General features: G+C 48.8%; 1 protein-coding gene across 1 annotated transcript in view; it reads left to right on the top strand.

Annotated features, from left to right (window-relative positions):
* The window catches only part of LOC106604019 (relaxin receptor 2), a 109487-nt gene that overhangs the window by 79618 nt on the left and 13825 nt on the right, over window positions 1-16044 (top strand). The window contains exons 15-16 of the mRNA XM_082974817.1: window positions 7857-8002; window positions 11627-11722. Coding sequence (XP_082830943.1) covers window positions 7857-8002; window positions 11627-11722 — 242 coding nt within the window. The remainder of the gene's footprint in view (window positions 1-7856; window positions 8003-11626; window positions 11723-16044) is intronic.

The following is a 16044-nucleotide window of genomic DNA, read 5'->3' on the forward strand; positions in this document are numbered from 1 at the left end:
TCATCACTTGGGACAATTTTTCGTACACGTCACGCCATTTTGTATAGTTCTGTTGGCTGGGAGTCTCTGACTAGCAGAATGGCTCAGCGTTGGCAACTTTTTGTACATAAAGCGGTTCTTCAGAGGAAAGGACAATGATGTGTATATATTGAAGCAACATCTCAAGACATCAGTCAGGAAGTTATTAAAGCTTGGTCGCAAATGGGTCTTCCAAATGGACAATGACCCCAAGCATACTTCCAAAGTTGTGGAAAATGGCTTAAGGACAACAAAGGCAAGGTATTGGAGTGGCCATCACAAAGCCCTGACCTCAGTCCCATAGAAAATGTGTGGGCAGAACTGAAAAAGGGTGTGAGCAAGGAGACCTACAAACCTGACTAGGTTACACCAACTCTGTCAGGAGGAATGGGCCAAAATTCACCCAACTTATTGTGGGAAGCTTGTGGAAGGCTACCTGAAATGTTTGACCCAAGTTAAACAATTTAAAGGCAATGCTACCAAATACTAATTGAGTGTATGTAAACTTCTGACCCACTGGGAATGTGATGAAAGAAATAAAAGCTGAAATATATCATTCTCTCTACTATTATTCTGACATTTCACATTCTTAAAACAAAGTGGTGATCCTAACTGACCTAAAACAGGGAATTCTTACTGGGATCAAATGTCAGGAATTGTGAAAAACTGAGTTTAAATGTATTTGGCTAAGGTGTATGTAAACTTTCGACTTCAACTGTATATATACAGTTCTTATATATATATATATGTATATACACTGCTCAAAAAAAATAAAGGGAACACTTAAACAACACAATGTAACTCCAAGTCAATCACACTTCTGTGAAATCAAACTGTCCACTTAGGAAGCAACACTGATTGACAATAAATTTCACATGCTGTTGTGCAAATGGAATAGACAACAGGTGGAAATTATAGGCAATTAGCAAGACACCCCCAATAAAGGAGTGGTTCTGCAGGTGGGGACCACAGACCACTTCTCAGTTCCTATGCTTCCTGGCTGATGTTTTGGTCACTTTTGAATGCTGGCGGTGCTTTCACTCTAGTGGTAGCATGAGACGGAGTCTACAACCCACACAAGTGGCTCAGGTAGTGCAGCTCATCCAGGATGGCACATCAATGCGAGCTGTGGCAAGAAGGTTTGCTGTGTCTGTCAGCGTAGTGTCCAGAGCATGGAGGCGCTACCAGGAGACAGGCCAGTACATCAGGAGACGTGGAGGAGGCCGTAGGAGGGCAACAACCCAGCAGCAGGACCGCTACCTCCGCCTTTGTGCAAGGAGGAGCAGGAGGAGCACTGCCAGAGCCCTGCAAAATGACCTCCAGCAGTCCACAAATGTGCATGTGTCTGCTCAAACGGTCAGAAACAGACTCCATGAGGGTGGTATGAGGGCCCGACATCCACAGGTGGGGGTTGTGCTTACAGCCCAACACCGTGCAGGACGTTTTGCATTTGCCAGAGAACACCAAGATTGGCAAATTCGCCACTGGCGCCCTGTGCTCTTCACAGATGAAAGCAGGTTCACACTGAGCACGTGACAGACGTGACAGAGTCTGGAGACACTGTGGAGAACGTTCTGCTGCCTGCAACACCCTCCAGTATGACCGGTTTGGCGGTGGGTCAGTCATGGTGTGGGGTGGCATTTTTTGGAGGGGCCGCACAGCCCTCCATGTGCTCCCCAGAGGTAGCCTGACTGCCATTAGGTACCGAGATGAGATCCTCAGACCCCTTGTGAGACCATATGCTGGTGCGGTTGGCCCTGGGTTCCTCCTAATGCAAGACAATGCTAGACCTCATGTGGCTGGAGTGTGTCAGCAGTTCCTGCAAGAGGAAGGCATTGATGCTATGGACTGGCCCGCCCGTTCCCCAGACCTGAATCCAATTGAGCACATCTGGGACATCATGTCTCGCTCCATCCACCAACGCCACGTTGCACCACAGACTGTCCAGGAGTTGGCAGATGCTTTAGTCCAGGTCTGGGAGGAGATCCCTCAGGAGACCATCTGCCACCTCATCAGGAGCATGCCCAGGCATTGTAGGGAGGTCATACAGGCAAGTGGAGGCCACACACACTACTGAGCCTCATTTTGACTTGTTTTAAGGACATTACATCAAAGTTGGATCAGCCTGTAGTGTGGTTTTCCACTTTAATTTTGAGTGTGACCCAAAATCCAGACCTCCATGGGTTGATAAATTGGATTTCCATTGATAATTTTTTTGTGATTTTGTTGTCAGCACATTCAACTATGTAAAGAAAAAAGTATTTAATAAGATTATTTCATTCATTCAGATCTAGGATGTGTTATTTTAGTGTTCCCTTTATTTTTTTGAGCAGTAAATATAGCCTCGTTATTGTATATAATATATTAGTGTGTTTAATATATATATTATTTGTACATCCTCGTTATTCTACAGTCGTGGCCAAAAGTTTTGAGAATGACACAAATTTAAATTTTCACAGTCTGCTGCCTCAGTATGTATGATGGCAATTTGCATATACTCCAGAATGTTATGAAGAGTGATCAGATGAATTGCAATTAATTGCAAAGTCCCTCTTTGCCATGCAAATTAACTGAATCCCCGCCAAAAACATTTCCACTGCATTTCAGCCCTGCCACAAAAGGACCAGCTGACATCATGTCAGTGATTCTCTCGTTAACACAGGTGTGAGTGTTGACAAGGACAAGGCTGGAGATCACTCTGTCATGCTGATTGAGTTCAAATAACAGACTGGAAGCTTCAAAAGGAGGGTGGTGCTTGGAATCATTGTTCTTCCTCTGTCAACCATGGTTACCCTGCAAGGAAACATGTGCCGTCATCATTGCTTTGCACAAAAAGGGCTTCACAGGCAAGCACAGTGCTGCCAGTAAGATTGCACCTAAATCAACCATTTATCGGATCATCAAGAACTTCAAGGAGAGCAGGTCAATTGTTGAGAAGAAGGCTTCAGGGCGCCCAAGAAAGTCCAGCAAGCGCCAAGACCGTCTCCTAAAGTTGATTCAGCTGCGGGATCGGGGCACCACCAAGTACAGAGCTTGCTCAGGAATGGCAGCAGGCAGGTGTGAGTGCATCTGCATGCACAGTGAGGCGAAGACTTTTGGAGGGTGGTCTGGTGTCAAGAAGGGCAGCAAAGAAGCCATTTCTCTCCAGGAAAAACATCAGGGACAGACTGACATTCTGCAAAAGGTACAAGGATTGGATTGCTGAGGACTGGGGTAAAGTCATTTTCTCTGATGAATCCCCTTTCCGATTGTTTTGGGCATCTCGAAAAAACGTTGTCCGGAGAAGACAAGGTGAGCGCTGCCATCAGTCCTGTGTCATGCCAACAGTAAAGCATCCTGAGACCATTCATGTGTGGGGTTGCTTCTCAGCCAAGGGAGTGGGCTGACTCACAATTTTGCCTAAGAACACAGCCATGAATAAAGAATGGTACCAACACATCCTCTGAGAGCAACTTCTCCCAACCATCCAGGAACAGTTTGGTGACGAACAATGCCTTTTCCAGCATGATGGAGCACCTTGCCTTAAGGCAGAAGTGATAACTAAGTGGCTCGGGGAACAAAACATTGATATTTTGGGTCCATGGCCAGGAAACTCCCCAGACCTTAATCCCATTGAGAACTTGTGGTCAATCCTCAGGAGGCGGGTGGACAAACAAAAACTCACAAATTCTGACAAACTCCAAGCATTGATTATGCAACAATGGTCTGCCATCAATCAGGATGTGGCCCAGGAGTTAATTGACAGCATGCCAGGGCGGATTGCAGAGGTCTTGAAAAAGAAGGGTCAACACTGCAGATATTGACTCTTTGCATCAACTTCATGTAATTGTCAATAAAAGCCTTTGACACTTATGAAATGCTTGTAATTATACTTCAGTATTCCATAGTAACATCTGAGAAAAATATCTAAAGACACTGAAGTAGCAAACTTTGTGAAAATTAATATTTGTGTCATTCTCAAAACTTTTGACCACGACTGTATATTGTATATATAATATATTAGTGTCTATATATGTATTTTTTGTACATCCTCGTTACCGTTATTTTTATTTCCTTTTTTTCTTGTTTTCTAATGTTTTCTTACTTTTTAACTCTGCATTGTTGGGAAAGGTAAAGTCTACACCTGTTGTAATAAAAGTAGAAAACCTGATTTGATTATGCAGCCCTCTCTATGTCCAGGTGGCCAGATCCTTCCCCTCATCTATCTCCTCAGTGTAGAGCTCAGTCAAGGTAAATGCCTCAGCAGGCCAGGCAGGTCTAAATGACACTCAGCAGACCAGGCAGATCTAAATATCTCTATCTCTCTACCTCTCTACCTCTATCTCTCTACCTACCTCTACCTCTCTACCCCTACCTCTATCTCTCTCCCCCGTACCTCTACCTCTCTACCTCTACCTCTACCTCTACCTCTCTACCCATACCTCTATCTCTCTACCCCCTACCTCTACCTCTCTACCCCCTACCTCTACCTCTCTACCCCTACCTCTATCTCTCTACCCCCTACCTCTATCTCTCTACCCCCTACCTCTATCTCTCTACCCCCTACCTCTATCTCTCTACCCCCTACCTCTATCTCTCTACCTCCTACCTCTACCTCTCCACCTCTACCCTCTCTCTCTCTCAATTCAATTCAATTCAATTCAATTCACTTTATTGGCATGACGTAACAATGTACATATTGCCAAAGCTTATTTTGTATATTTACAATATAAAAAATAAATAAAAATGAGAATCAAAATTGTCAACGGGACAACAGTAACAACAATAACCAAGGGTCAAAATAACCAACACATTCAACAATAACAATAAGCATACAGTAGAGTACATGTGCAGGTTTATCGGTCTGTCAGACACTGTCCCTCAACTTATGGCAGGCAGCAATGTAGTGCGCTGCCAACACACAGCTCTCTGCGTCCTCCACCCACCAGGACGGGTAGCCTATCCTCATCAGAGAGGTCTTTAAAACCTTGAATAAGGGTTTCAAATTTGGGGAAATGACACTCTCTAATTGTTTTATATTTTTTACATTTTGTCAGGAAATGCAGCTCCGTCTCAGATTCTGCTGTTGTGCAGTGGTTGCACAGCCTTTCCTCTACAGGGAGCCAGGTTTTCCTGCGTCTACCCTTCTCAATGGCAATGCTGTGCTCACTGAGCCTGTACTTTGTCAAGGTTTTCTAAGGTTTTGATCAGTAACCATGGTCAAATATTTAGCCATAGTGTACTGTCGATTTAGGGCCAGATAGCACTGCATTTTGCTTTGTGTTTGTGCTTGTGTTTCCCAATAAGCAATGTAGTTTTGTTTTGACTGTGTTGTAATTTGGTTTATTCTGATTGATTGGATGTTCTGGTCCTGAGGCTTCAATGTGTTAGTAGAACAGGTTTGTGAACTCAGCCCCAGGACCAGCTGGATGAGGGGACTATTTTCTTTGCTCAGCTCTTGGCATTGCAGGGCTTGGTAATGATATGAGAGGGGGTCACTGTATTTTAGATGTTTCCAAAACTTAATTGCTCTTTTTTGAGTTTTTATTATTAGTGGATATTGGCCTAATTCTGCCCTGCATGCATTGTTTGTAGTTTTCCTCTGGACATGTAGGAGAATCTTACAGAACTCTGCATGCAGGGTTTCAATGGGGTGTTTGTCCCATTTGATGAAATCTTGTTTTGCAAGTGGACCCCACACCTCGCTGCCATAAAGTGCAATTGGTTCAATGACATATTCAATTAGTTTTAGCCAAATTTTAATAGGTATTTCAATTTGAATTTGCTTTTTAATGGCGTAGAATGCCCTGCTTGCTTTCTCTCTCAGTTCATTCACTGCCTCATTAAGGTGTCCAGTTGAGCTTATTTTTAAACCTAAGTAATTGTAGTGTGTACAGTACTCTATATATTTTGTACCAATTGAGAACTTTGGTCTAATTCCCTGAGATCTGGATCTTCTCTGGAAAATCATTATTTTAGTCTTTTTGGGGTTTACTGCCAGGGCCCAGGTCTGGCAGTACTGCTCTAGCAGGTCCAGGCTCTGCTGTAGGCCATATGCTATGGGTGACAGCAGGCATAGGTCATCTGCGAAGAGTAGGCATTTAACTTCTGAATTGTGGAGACTAACACCAGGGCTGAGGATTTTTCTAGAATAGTGGCCAATTCGTTGATGTAAATATTGAAGAGTGCAGGGCTCAGATTGCAACCCTGACGAAGGCCCCGCCCCTGGTTAAAGAATTCTGTTATTTTCTTACCAATTTTAATGCTGCACTTATTGCCAGTATACATTGATTTAATTATGTCATATGTTTTACCCCCTACACCACTTTCAATAACTTTGTAGAACAGTCCTGTATGCCAAATAGAATCAAATGCTTTTTGGAAGTCGATAAAGCAAGCGTATATTTTGGTATTATATCTATCAGGGTGTGTAAGGTGTAAATATGATCAGTTGTGCGATGTTTTGGTATAAATCCAATTTGGCTTTTACTCAAGACATTGTGCTTATTAAGGAAGTTTAGAACTCTTACATTGATGATACTACAGAAAACCTTCCCCAGGTTACTGTTCACACAAATGCCTCTGTAATTGTTAGGGTCAAATTTGTCTCCGTTCTTAAAGACTGGGGTTATGAGTCCTTGATTCCAGATGTCAGGGAAATAATCTACACTCAGGATCAAATTAAACAGTTTTAATATAGCCAATTGAAATTTTGCACTAGTGATTTTCTCTCTCTCTCTCTCTCTCTCTCTCTCTCTCTCTCTCTCTCTCTCTCTCTCTCTCTCTCTCTCACTCTCTCTCTCTCTCTCTCTCGCTCGCGCTCTCTCGCTCTCTCGCTCTCTCTCTCTCTCTACCTCTCTACCTCTCTACCTCTCTACCCCATACCTCTCTACCCCATACCTCTACCTCTCTACCCTCTCTCGCTCTCTTTCTCTCTCTCTCTCTCTCTCTCTCTCTCTCTCTCTCTCTCTCTCTCTCTCTCTCTCTCTCTCTCTCTCTCTACCTCTAATACTTAAGACAGTCTAACAAGCTGGCAACTTGTCATCAGACACACATGAGAGCACTAATGTGGAATGGGAAACTGACCATTGAATCGCTACAAAGTGAGAAGATGAAGTAGGGTTTAATCAGAGAGATAGATAGAGGCCTGTAGTGCCCAGAAGCCCGTTTTAGGTATTGGGGCAGCGCCATTGAGGACTTTCATCATTTTGAAGTAGTCAACTGGGTGGGACTTCCTATGGGTTAAGGAAGGATCACGTACTTCCATCCAGGTCATTAGGAGGGATCAGTTAATGAATTATACTTGTGAGCAAACATTCTACAGCTGCAGGTGGCAGAAAATAGTCAACCTTGGCTTTTATTCCTGTTCAAACAACACCCTCCAGGTGGCAGTATGCACCTCCCTCAGGTTGTTTACCAACTCATACAGGTAGTAGAAGAAGACCGATCTGGAAAGTTATTATAGCACTGTCTAATCCAATCTCTCTGTCTCTCTCTCTCTCTCTTCTCTTGCTCTCTCTCTCTCTCTCTGTCTCTGTCTCTGTCTCTGTCTCTCTCTCTGTCTCTGTCTCTGTCTCTGTCTCTCTCTCTGTCTCTGTCTCTCTCTCTGTCTCTCTCTCTGTCTCTCTCTCTCTCTTGCTCTCTCTCTCTCTCTCTCTCTCTCTCTCTCTCTGTCTCTGTCTCTGTCTCTCTCTCTGTCTCTCTCTCTGTCTCTCTCTCTCTCTCTCTCTCTCTCTCTGTCTCTCTGTCTCTCTCTGTCTCTCTCTCACTCTCTCTGTCTCTCTCTCTGTCTCTCTCTCTCTCTCTCTCTCTCTCTCTCTCTCTCTCTCTCTCTCTCTCTCTCTCTCTCCCTCCTTCAGGTGCAGACTGTCTAATGGGAGTGTACCTGTTCTTTGTCGGTGTGTTTGACGTGAAGTTCCGAGGGGAGTACAATCGTAACGCTCTCCTGTGGATGGAGAGTGTGGAATGTCGAACCATCGGATTCCTGGCTATGCTCTCCTCAGAGGTGAATTAACACGCGCAAGCACACACACACACACACACACACACACACACACACACACACACACACACAGACACACAGACACACAGACACACAGACACACACACACACACACACACACACACACACACACACACACACACACACACACACACACACACACACACACACACACACCTGCAGATGGTGAGAGAGTCCTAAGAGATGCCTTGATTGTTCCAGAACGTCCTGATCTGTCTCCAGGGCCAACTCATAATATTTTTTATATATTTCCCCTCAAAATATATGTGTTCCAATTGGCACTCTGTTCCTTATATCGTGTACTACTTTAGGGTGCAATTTAGGAGGCAGGGGGGCCATTTAGGATACAGGGGGGGCATCTAGGAGGCAGGGGGCCATTAAGGAGGCAGGGGGGCCATTTAGGAGGCAGGGGGGCCATCTAGGAGGCAGGGGGGCCATCTAGGAGGCAGGGGGCCATTTAGGAGGCAGGAGGGCCAGTTAGGAGGCAGGGGGCCATTTGGGAGGCAGGGGGCCATTTGGGAGGCAGGGGGGCCATTTGGGAGGCAGGGGGGCCATTTAGGAGGCAGGGGGCCATTTAGGAGGCAGGGGGGCATTAAGGAGGCAGGGGGCCATTTAGGAGGCAGGGGGGCCATCTAGGAGGCAGGGGGCCATTTAGGAGGCAGGGGGCCATTTAGGAGGCAGGGGGGCCATCTAGGAGGCAGGGGGGCCATTTGGGAGGCAGGGGGGCCATTTAGGAGGCAGGAGGGCCATCTAGGAGGCAGGGGGGCCATCTAGGAGGCAGGGGGCCATTTAGGAGGCAGAGGGCCATTTAGGAGGCAGGGGGGCCATCTAGGAGGCAGGGGGGCCATCTAGGAGGCAGGGGGCCATTTAGGAGGCAGGAGGGCCAGTTAGGAGGCAGGGGGCCATTTGGGAGGCAGGGGGGCATTTGGGAGGCAGGGGGGCCATTTAGGAGGAAGGGGGGCCATTTAGGAGGCAGGGGGCCATTTAGGAGGCAGGGGGGCCATTTAGGAGGCAGGAGGGCATTTAGGAGGCAGGGGGTCCATCTAGGAGGCAGGGGGCCATTTGGGAGGCAGGGGGGCCATTTAGGAGGCAGGGGGGCATTTAGGAGGCAGGGGGCCATTTAGGAGGCAGAGGGCCATTTAGGAGGCAGAGGGCCATTTAGGAGGCAGGAGGGCAAGTTAGGAGGCAGGGGGGCATTTAGGAGGCAGGAGGCCATTTAGGAGGCAGGGGGGCCATCTAGGAGGCAGGGGGGCATTTAGGAGGCAGGAGGGCCAGTTAGGAGGCAGGGGGCCATTTGGGAGGCAGGGGGGCATTTGGGAGGCAGGGTGGCCATTTAGGAGGAAGGGGGGCCATTTAGGAGGCAGGGGGCCATTTAGGAGGCAGGGGGCCATTTAGGAGGCAGAGGGCCATTTAGGAGGCAGAGGGCCATTTAGGAGGCAGAGGGCCATTTAGGAGGCAGGGGGCCATTTAGGTGGCAGGGGGGCCATTTGGGAGGCAGGGGGCCATTTGGGAGGCAGGGGGCCATTTAGGAGGCAGGGGGCCATTTAGGAGGCAGGGGGGCATTTAGGAGGCAGGGGGCCATTGAGGAGGCAGGGGGCCATTTAGGAGGCAGGGGGCCCATTTAGGAGGCAGGGGAACATTTAGGAGGCAGAGGGCATTTAGGAGGCAGGGGGCCATTGAGGAGGCAGGGGGCCATTTAGGAGGCAGGGGGGCCATTTAGGAGGCAGGGGGGCAATTTAGGAGGCAGGGGGGCCATTTAGGAGGCAGAGGGCCATTTAGGAGGCAGGGGGCCATTTAGGAGGCAGGGGAGCCATCTAGGAGGCAGGGGGGCCATCTAGGAGGCAGGGGCCATTTAGGAGGCAGGGGGCAATTTAGGAGGCAGGGGGCATTTAGGTGGCAGGGGTCCATTTAAGAGGCAGGGGGCCATTAAGGAGGCAGGGGGCCGTTTAGGAGGCAGGGGGGCCGTTTAGGAGGCAGGGGGGGCATTTAGGAGGCAGGGGGCCATTTAGGTGGCAGGGGTCCATTTAGGAGGCAGGGGGCCATTTAGGTGGCAGGGGTCCATTTAAGAGGCAGGGGTCCATTTAGGAGGCAAGGGGTCCATTTAGGAGGCAGGGGCCATTTAGGTGGCAGGGGGCCATTTAGGAGGAAGGGGGCCATTTAGGAGGCAGGGGGGCATTTATGTGGCAGGGGGCCATTTAGGAGGCAGGGGGCCATTTAGGAGGCAGGGGGCCATTTAGGAGGTAGGGGGCCATTTAGGAGGAAGGGGGCCATTTGAGGAGGCAGGGGGGCCATTTAGGAGGCAGAGGGCCATTTATGAGGCAGAGGGCCATTTAGGAGGCAGGGGGCCATTTAGGAGGCAGGAGGGCCATTTAGGAGGCAGGGGCCATTTAGGAGGCAGGGGGCAATTTAGGAGGCAGGGGGCATTTAGGTGGCAGGGGTCCATTTAAGAGGCAGGGGGCCATTAAGGAGGCAGGGGGCCGTTTAGGAGGCAGGGGGGCCGTTTAGGAGGCAGGGGGGCCATTTAGGAGGCAGGGGGCCATTTAGGTGGCAGGGGTCCATTTAGGAGGCAGGGGGCCATTTAGGTGGCAGGGGTCCATTTAAGAGGCAGGGGTCCATTTAGGAGGCAAGGGGTCCATTTAGGAGGCAGGGGCCATTTAGGTGGCAGGGGGCCATTTAGGAGGAAGGGGGCCATTTAGGAGGCAGGGGGCCATTTAGGAGGCAGAGGGCCGTTTATGAGGCAAAGTGCCATTTAGGAGGCAGGGGGGCCATTTAGGAGGCAGGAGGCCATTTGGGAGGCAGGGGGCCATTTAGGAGGCAGGGGGGCCATTTAGGAGGCAGGAGGCCATTTGGGAGGCAGGGGGGCCGTTTAGGAGGCAGGGGGGCCATTTAGGAGACAGGGGGCCATTTAGGTGGCAGGGGTCCATTTAGGTGGCAGGGGTCCATTTAAGAGGCAGGGGGCCATTTAGGAGGCAGGGGGGCCATTTAGGAGGCAGGGGGGCCATTTAGGAGGCAGTGGGCCATTTAGGAGGCAGAGGGCAATTTAGTAGGCAGAGGGCCATTTAGGAGGCAGGAGAGCCATTTAGGTGGCAGTGGGCCATTTAGGAGGCAGGGGGCCATTTAGGAGGCAGGGGGCCCATTTAGGAGGCAGGGGGCCATTTAGGAGGCAGGGGGGCCATTTAGGAGGCAGGGGGCCATTGTTGAGGCAGGGGGCCATTTAGGAGGCAGGGGGCATTTGGGTGCAGGGGGCCATTTAGGAGGCAGGAGTCCATTTGGGAGGCAGACTGAGTTTTTAACCTGTTCCTTCTCATCCTGGTGCATTTTAACACTTCCCCAGAAGTCTGGAGGATCACTCTGTTCTAGCAGCCTGAGTCCCTTCAGACAGACAGACGGACAGACAGACAGACAGGCAGACAGGCAGACAGGCAGGCAGGCAGGCAGGCAGGCAGGCAGGCAGGCAGGCAGGCAGACAGACAGACAGACAGACAGACAGACAGACAGACAGACAGACAGACAGACAGACAGACAGACAGACAGACAGACAGACAGACAGACTGTAGAGAGCTGTCCTGTCTGAGCTGTGTGTTTGTAACTCTAATACTGTTCCAGGTATCAGTTCTGCTGCTGACCTATCTAACTCTGGAGAAATTCCTGGTCATAGTGTTTCCCTTCAGTCACCTGAGACCTGGAAAATTACAGACTGCGGTAAGTCACACTACATTCACCTGCTATAACACTACTTAAACCTGCTATAACAAGGTCATGAACAGGTTATAACTTACAACCAGACCAACTACAAACCTGGTGCTTAAACAGCACGTAAACCTGCTATAACAGGTCGTAAACATGTCATTACCACGGGAAGCTGACATAACAGGCCCTTTTTGAAATCTCGTAGATCGATACATTGCGCTCTTCATGTTTATAAAACCTTCCGGCGTAAACCTCCGCCGTACCTGGTCTCAGGGATGGCTAACTCTGACGGCTAACTCTGGAGATCCCATCAATCTCCACTGAAAACCTGCTTTTTATTTATTCAACCTTTATTTAACAAGGCAGTTAAGTCAGTTAAAAACAAATTCTTATTTACAATGACGGCCTAGGAACAGTGGGTTAACTGCCTTGCTCAGGGGACAGAACGACAGATTTGTACCTTGTCAGCTCTACCCCCTACCTCTATCTCTCTACCCCCTACCTCTATCTCTCTACCCCCTACCTCTATCTCTCTAACCCCTACCTCTATCTCTCTACCTCTCTACCTCTATCTCTCTACCCCCTACCTCTATCTCTCTACCCCCTACCTCTATCTCTCTACCCCCTACCTCTATCTCTCTACCCCCTACCTCTATCTCTCTACCCCCTACCTCTACCTCTCTACCTCTATCTCTCTACCTCTCTACCTCTATCTCTCTACCCCCTACCTCTATCTCTCTACCCCCTACCTCTATCTCTCTACCTCCCTACCTCTATCTCTCTACCCCCTACCTCTATCTCTCTACCCCCTACCTCTACCTCTCGACCCCCTACCTCTACCTCTCGACCCCCTACCTCTACCTCTCTACCTCTATCTCTCTACCTCTCTACCTCTATCTCTCTACCTCTCTACCTCTATCTCTCTACCCCCTACCTCTATCTCTCTACCCCCTACCTCTATCTCTCTACCCCCTACCTCTATCTCTCTACCCCCTACCTCTATCTCTCTACCCCCTACCTCTACCTCTCTACCTCTATCTCTCTACCTCTCTACCTCTATCTCTCTACCCCCTACCTCTATCTCTCTACCCCCTACCTCTATCTCTCTACCTCCCTACCTCTATCTCTCTACCCCCTACCTCTATCTCTCTACCCCCTACCTCTACCTCTCGACCCCCTACCTCTACCTCTCGACCCCCTACCTCTACCTCTCTACCTCTATCTCTCTACCTCTCTACCTCTATCTCTCTACCTCTCTACCTCTATCTCTCTACCCCTACCTCTATCTCTCTACCCCCTACCTCTATCTCTCTACCCCCTACCTCCATCTCTCTACCCCCTACCTCTATCTCTCTACCTCTATCTCTCTACCTCTCTACCTCTATCTCTCTACCTCTATCTCTCTACCCCCTACCTCTATCTCTCTACCCCCTACCTCTATCTCTCTACCCCCTACCTCTACCTCTCTACCTCTGTCTCTCTACCTCTCTACCTCTATCTCTCTACCCCTACCTCTATCTCTCTACCTCTCTACCTCTATCTCTCTACCCCCTACCTCTATCTCTCTACCCCCTACCTCTATCTCTCTACCCCTACCTCTACCTCTCTACCTCTATCTCTCTACCTCTCTACCTCTATCTCTCTACCCCCTACCTCTATCTCTCTACCCCCTACCTCTATCTCTCTACTCCCTACCTTTATCTCTCTACCTCTATCTCTTTACTAGTCCAACGCTCTATCTCTCTACCCCCTACCTCTATCTCTCTACCCCCTACCTCTATCTCTCTACCCCCTACCTCTATCTCTCTACCCCCTACCTCTACCTCTCTACCTCTATCTCTCTACCTCTCTACCTCTATCTCTCTACCTCTCTACCTCTATCTCTCTACCCCCTACCTCTATCTCTCTACCCCCTACCTCTATCTCTCTACCCCCTACCTTTATCTCTCTACCTCTATCTCTTTACTAGTCCAACGCTCTATCTCTCTACCCCCTACCTCTATCTCTCTACCCCCTACCTCTATCTCTCTACCCCCTACCTCTATCTCTCTACCCCCTACCTCTACCTCTCTACCTCTATCTCTCTACCTCTCTACCTCTATCTCTCTACCTCTCTACCTCTATCTCTCTACCCCTACCTCTATCTCTCTACCCCCTACCTCTATCTCTCTACCCCCTACCTTTATCTCTCTACCTCTATCTCTTTACTAGTCCAACGCTCTATCTCTCTACCCCCTACCTCTATCTCTCTACCCCTACCTCTATCTCTCTACCCCCTACCTCTATCTCTCTACCCCCTACCTTTATCTCTCTACCTCTATCTCTTTACTAGTCCAACGCTCTATCTCTCTACCCCCTACCTCTATCTCTCTACCCCCTACCTCTATCTCTCTACCCCCTACCTCTATCTCTCTACCCCCTACCTTTATCTCTCTACCTCTATCTCTTTACTAGTCCAACGCTCTATCTCTCTACCCCCTACCTCTATCTCTCTACCCCCTACCTCTATCTCTCTACCCCCTACCTCTATCTCTCTACCCCCTACCTCTACCTCTCTACCTCTGTCTCTCTACCTCTCTACCTCTATCTCTCTACCCCCTACCTCTATCTCTCTACCCCCTACCTCTATCTCTCTACCCCCTACCTCTATCTCTCTACCCCCTACCTCTATCTCTCTACCCCCTACCTCTACCTCTCTACCTCTATCTCTCTACCTCTCTACCTCTATCTCTCTACCCCCTACCTCTATCTCTCTACCCCCTACCTCTATCTCTCTACCTCCCTACCTCTATCTCTCTACCCCCTACCTCTATCTCTCTACCCCCTACCTCTACCTCTCGACCCCCTACCTCTACCTCTCGACCCCCTACCTCTACCTCTCTACCTCTATCTCTCTACCTCTCTACCTCTATCTCTCTACCTCTCTACCTCTATCTCTCTACCCCTACCTCTATCTCTCTACCCCCTACCTCTATCTCTCTACCCCCTACCTCCATCTCTCTACCCCCTACCTCTATCTCTCTACCTCTATCTCTCTACCTCTCTACCTCTATCTCTCTACCTCTCTACCTCTATCTCTCTACCCCCTACCTCTATCTCTCTACCCCCTACCTCTATCTCTCTACCCCCTACCTCTACCTCTCTACCTCTGTCTCTCTACCTCTCTACCTCTATCTCTCTACCCCTACCTCTATCTCTCTACCTCTCTACCTCTATCTCTCTACCCCCTACCTCTATCTCTCTACCCCCTACCTCTATCTCTCTACCCCTACCTCTACCTCTCTACCTCTATCTCTCTACCTCTCTACCTCTATCTCTCTACCCCCTACCTCTATCTCTCTACCCCCTACCTCTATCTCTCTACCTCTATCTCTTTACTAGTCCAACGCTCTATCTCTCTACCCCCTACCTCTATCTCTCTACCCCCTACCTCTATCTCTCTACCCCCTACCTCTATCTCTCTACCCCCTACCTCTACCTCTCTACCTCTATCTCTCTACCTCTCTACCTCTATCTCTCTACCTCTCTACCTCTATCTCTCTACCCCCTACCTCTATCTCTCTACCCCCTACCTCTATCTCTCTACCCCCTACCTTTATCTCTCTACCTCTATCTCTTTACTAGTCCAACGCTCTATCTCTCTACCCCCTACCTCTATCTCTCTACCCCCTACCTCTATCTCTCTACCCCCTACCTCTATCTCTCTACCCCCTACCTCTACCTCTCTACCTCTATCTCTCTACCTCTCTACCTCTATCTCTCTACCTCTCTACCTCTATCTCTCTACCCCTACCTCTATCTCTCTACCCCCTACCTCTATCTCTCTACCCCCTACCTTTATCTCTCTACCTCTATCTCTTTACTAGTCCAACGCTCTATCTCTCTACCCCCTACCTCTATCTCTCTACCCCCTACCTCTATCTCTCTACCCCCTACCTCTATCTCTCTACCCCCTACCTCTACCTCTCTACCTCTATCTCTCTACCTCTCTACCTCTATCTCTCTACCCCCTACCTCTATCTCTCTACCCCCTACCTTTATCTCTCTACCTCTATCTCTTTACTAGTCCAACGCTCTATCCACTAAGCTACGCTGCCTCCTTATTTATCTCTAAGGCTTTCTAAAATGTGATGAATTGGTGCCTCAATTCAAAAGGACCTTTACTGAAGAATGTGTTTTTCTATTATTGTGTTTTTCTTTTAATGTTTTGATGTGTATATTGCTGTGTTATTGATGTGTATAGTGTATATGTCACGTCCTGACCATAGAGTGCTCTTATTTTCTATGGTAGTTTATTTATTTCTATGTTGTTTTGGTTCTAGTTTATTTTTTCT

Source organism: Salmo salar, chromosome 04, assembly GCF_965601325.2.
Source record: "Salmo salar chromosome 04, fSalSal1, whole genome shotgun sequence".
In the NCBI taxonomy this organism is placed as follows: Eukaryota; Metazoa; Chordata; class Actinopteri; order Salmoniformes; family Salmonidae; genus Salmo; species Salmo salar.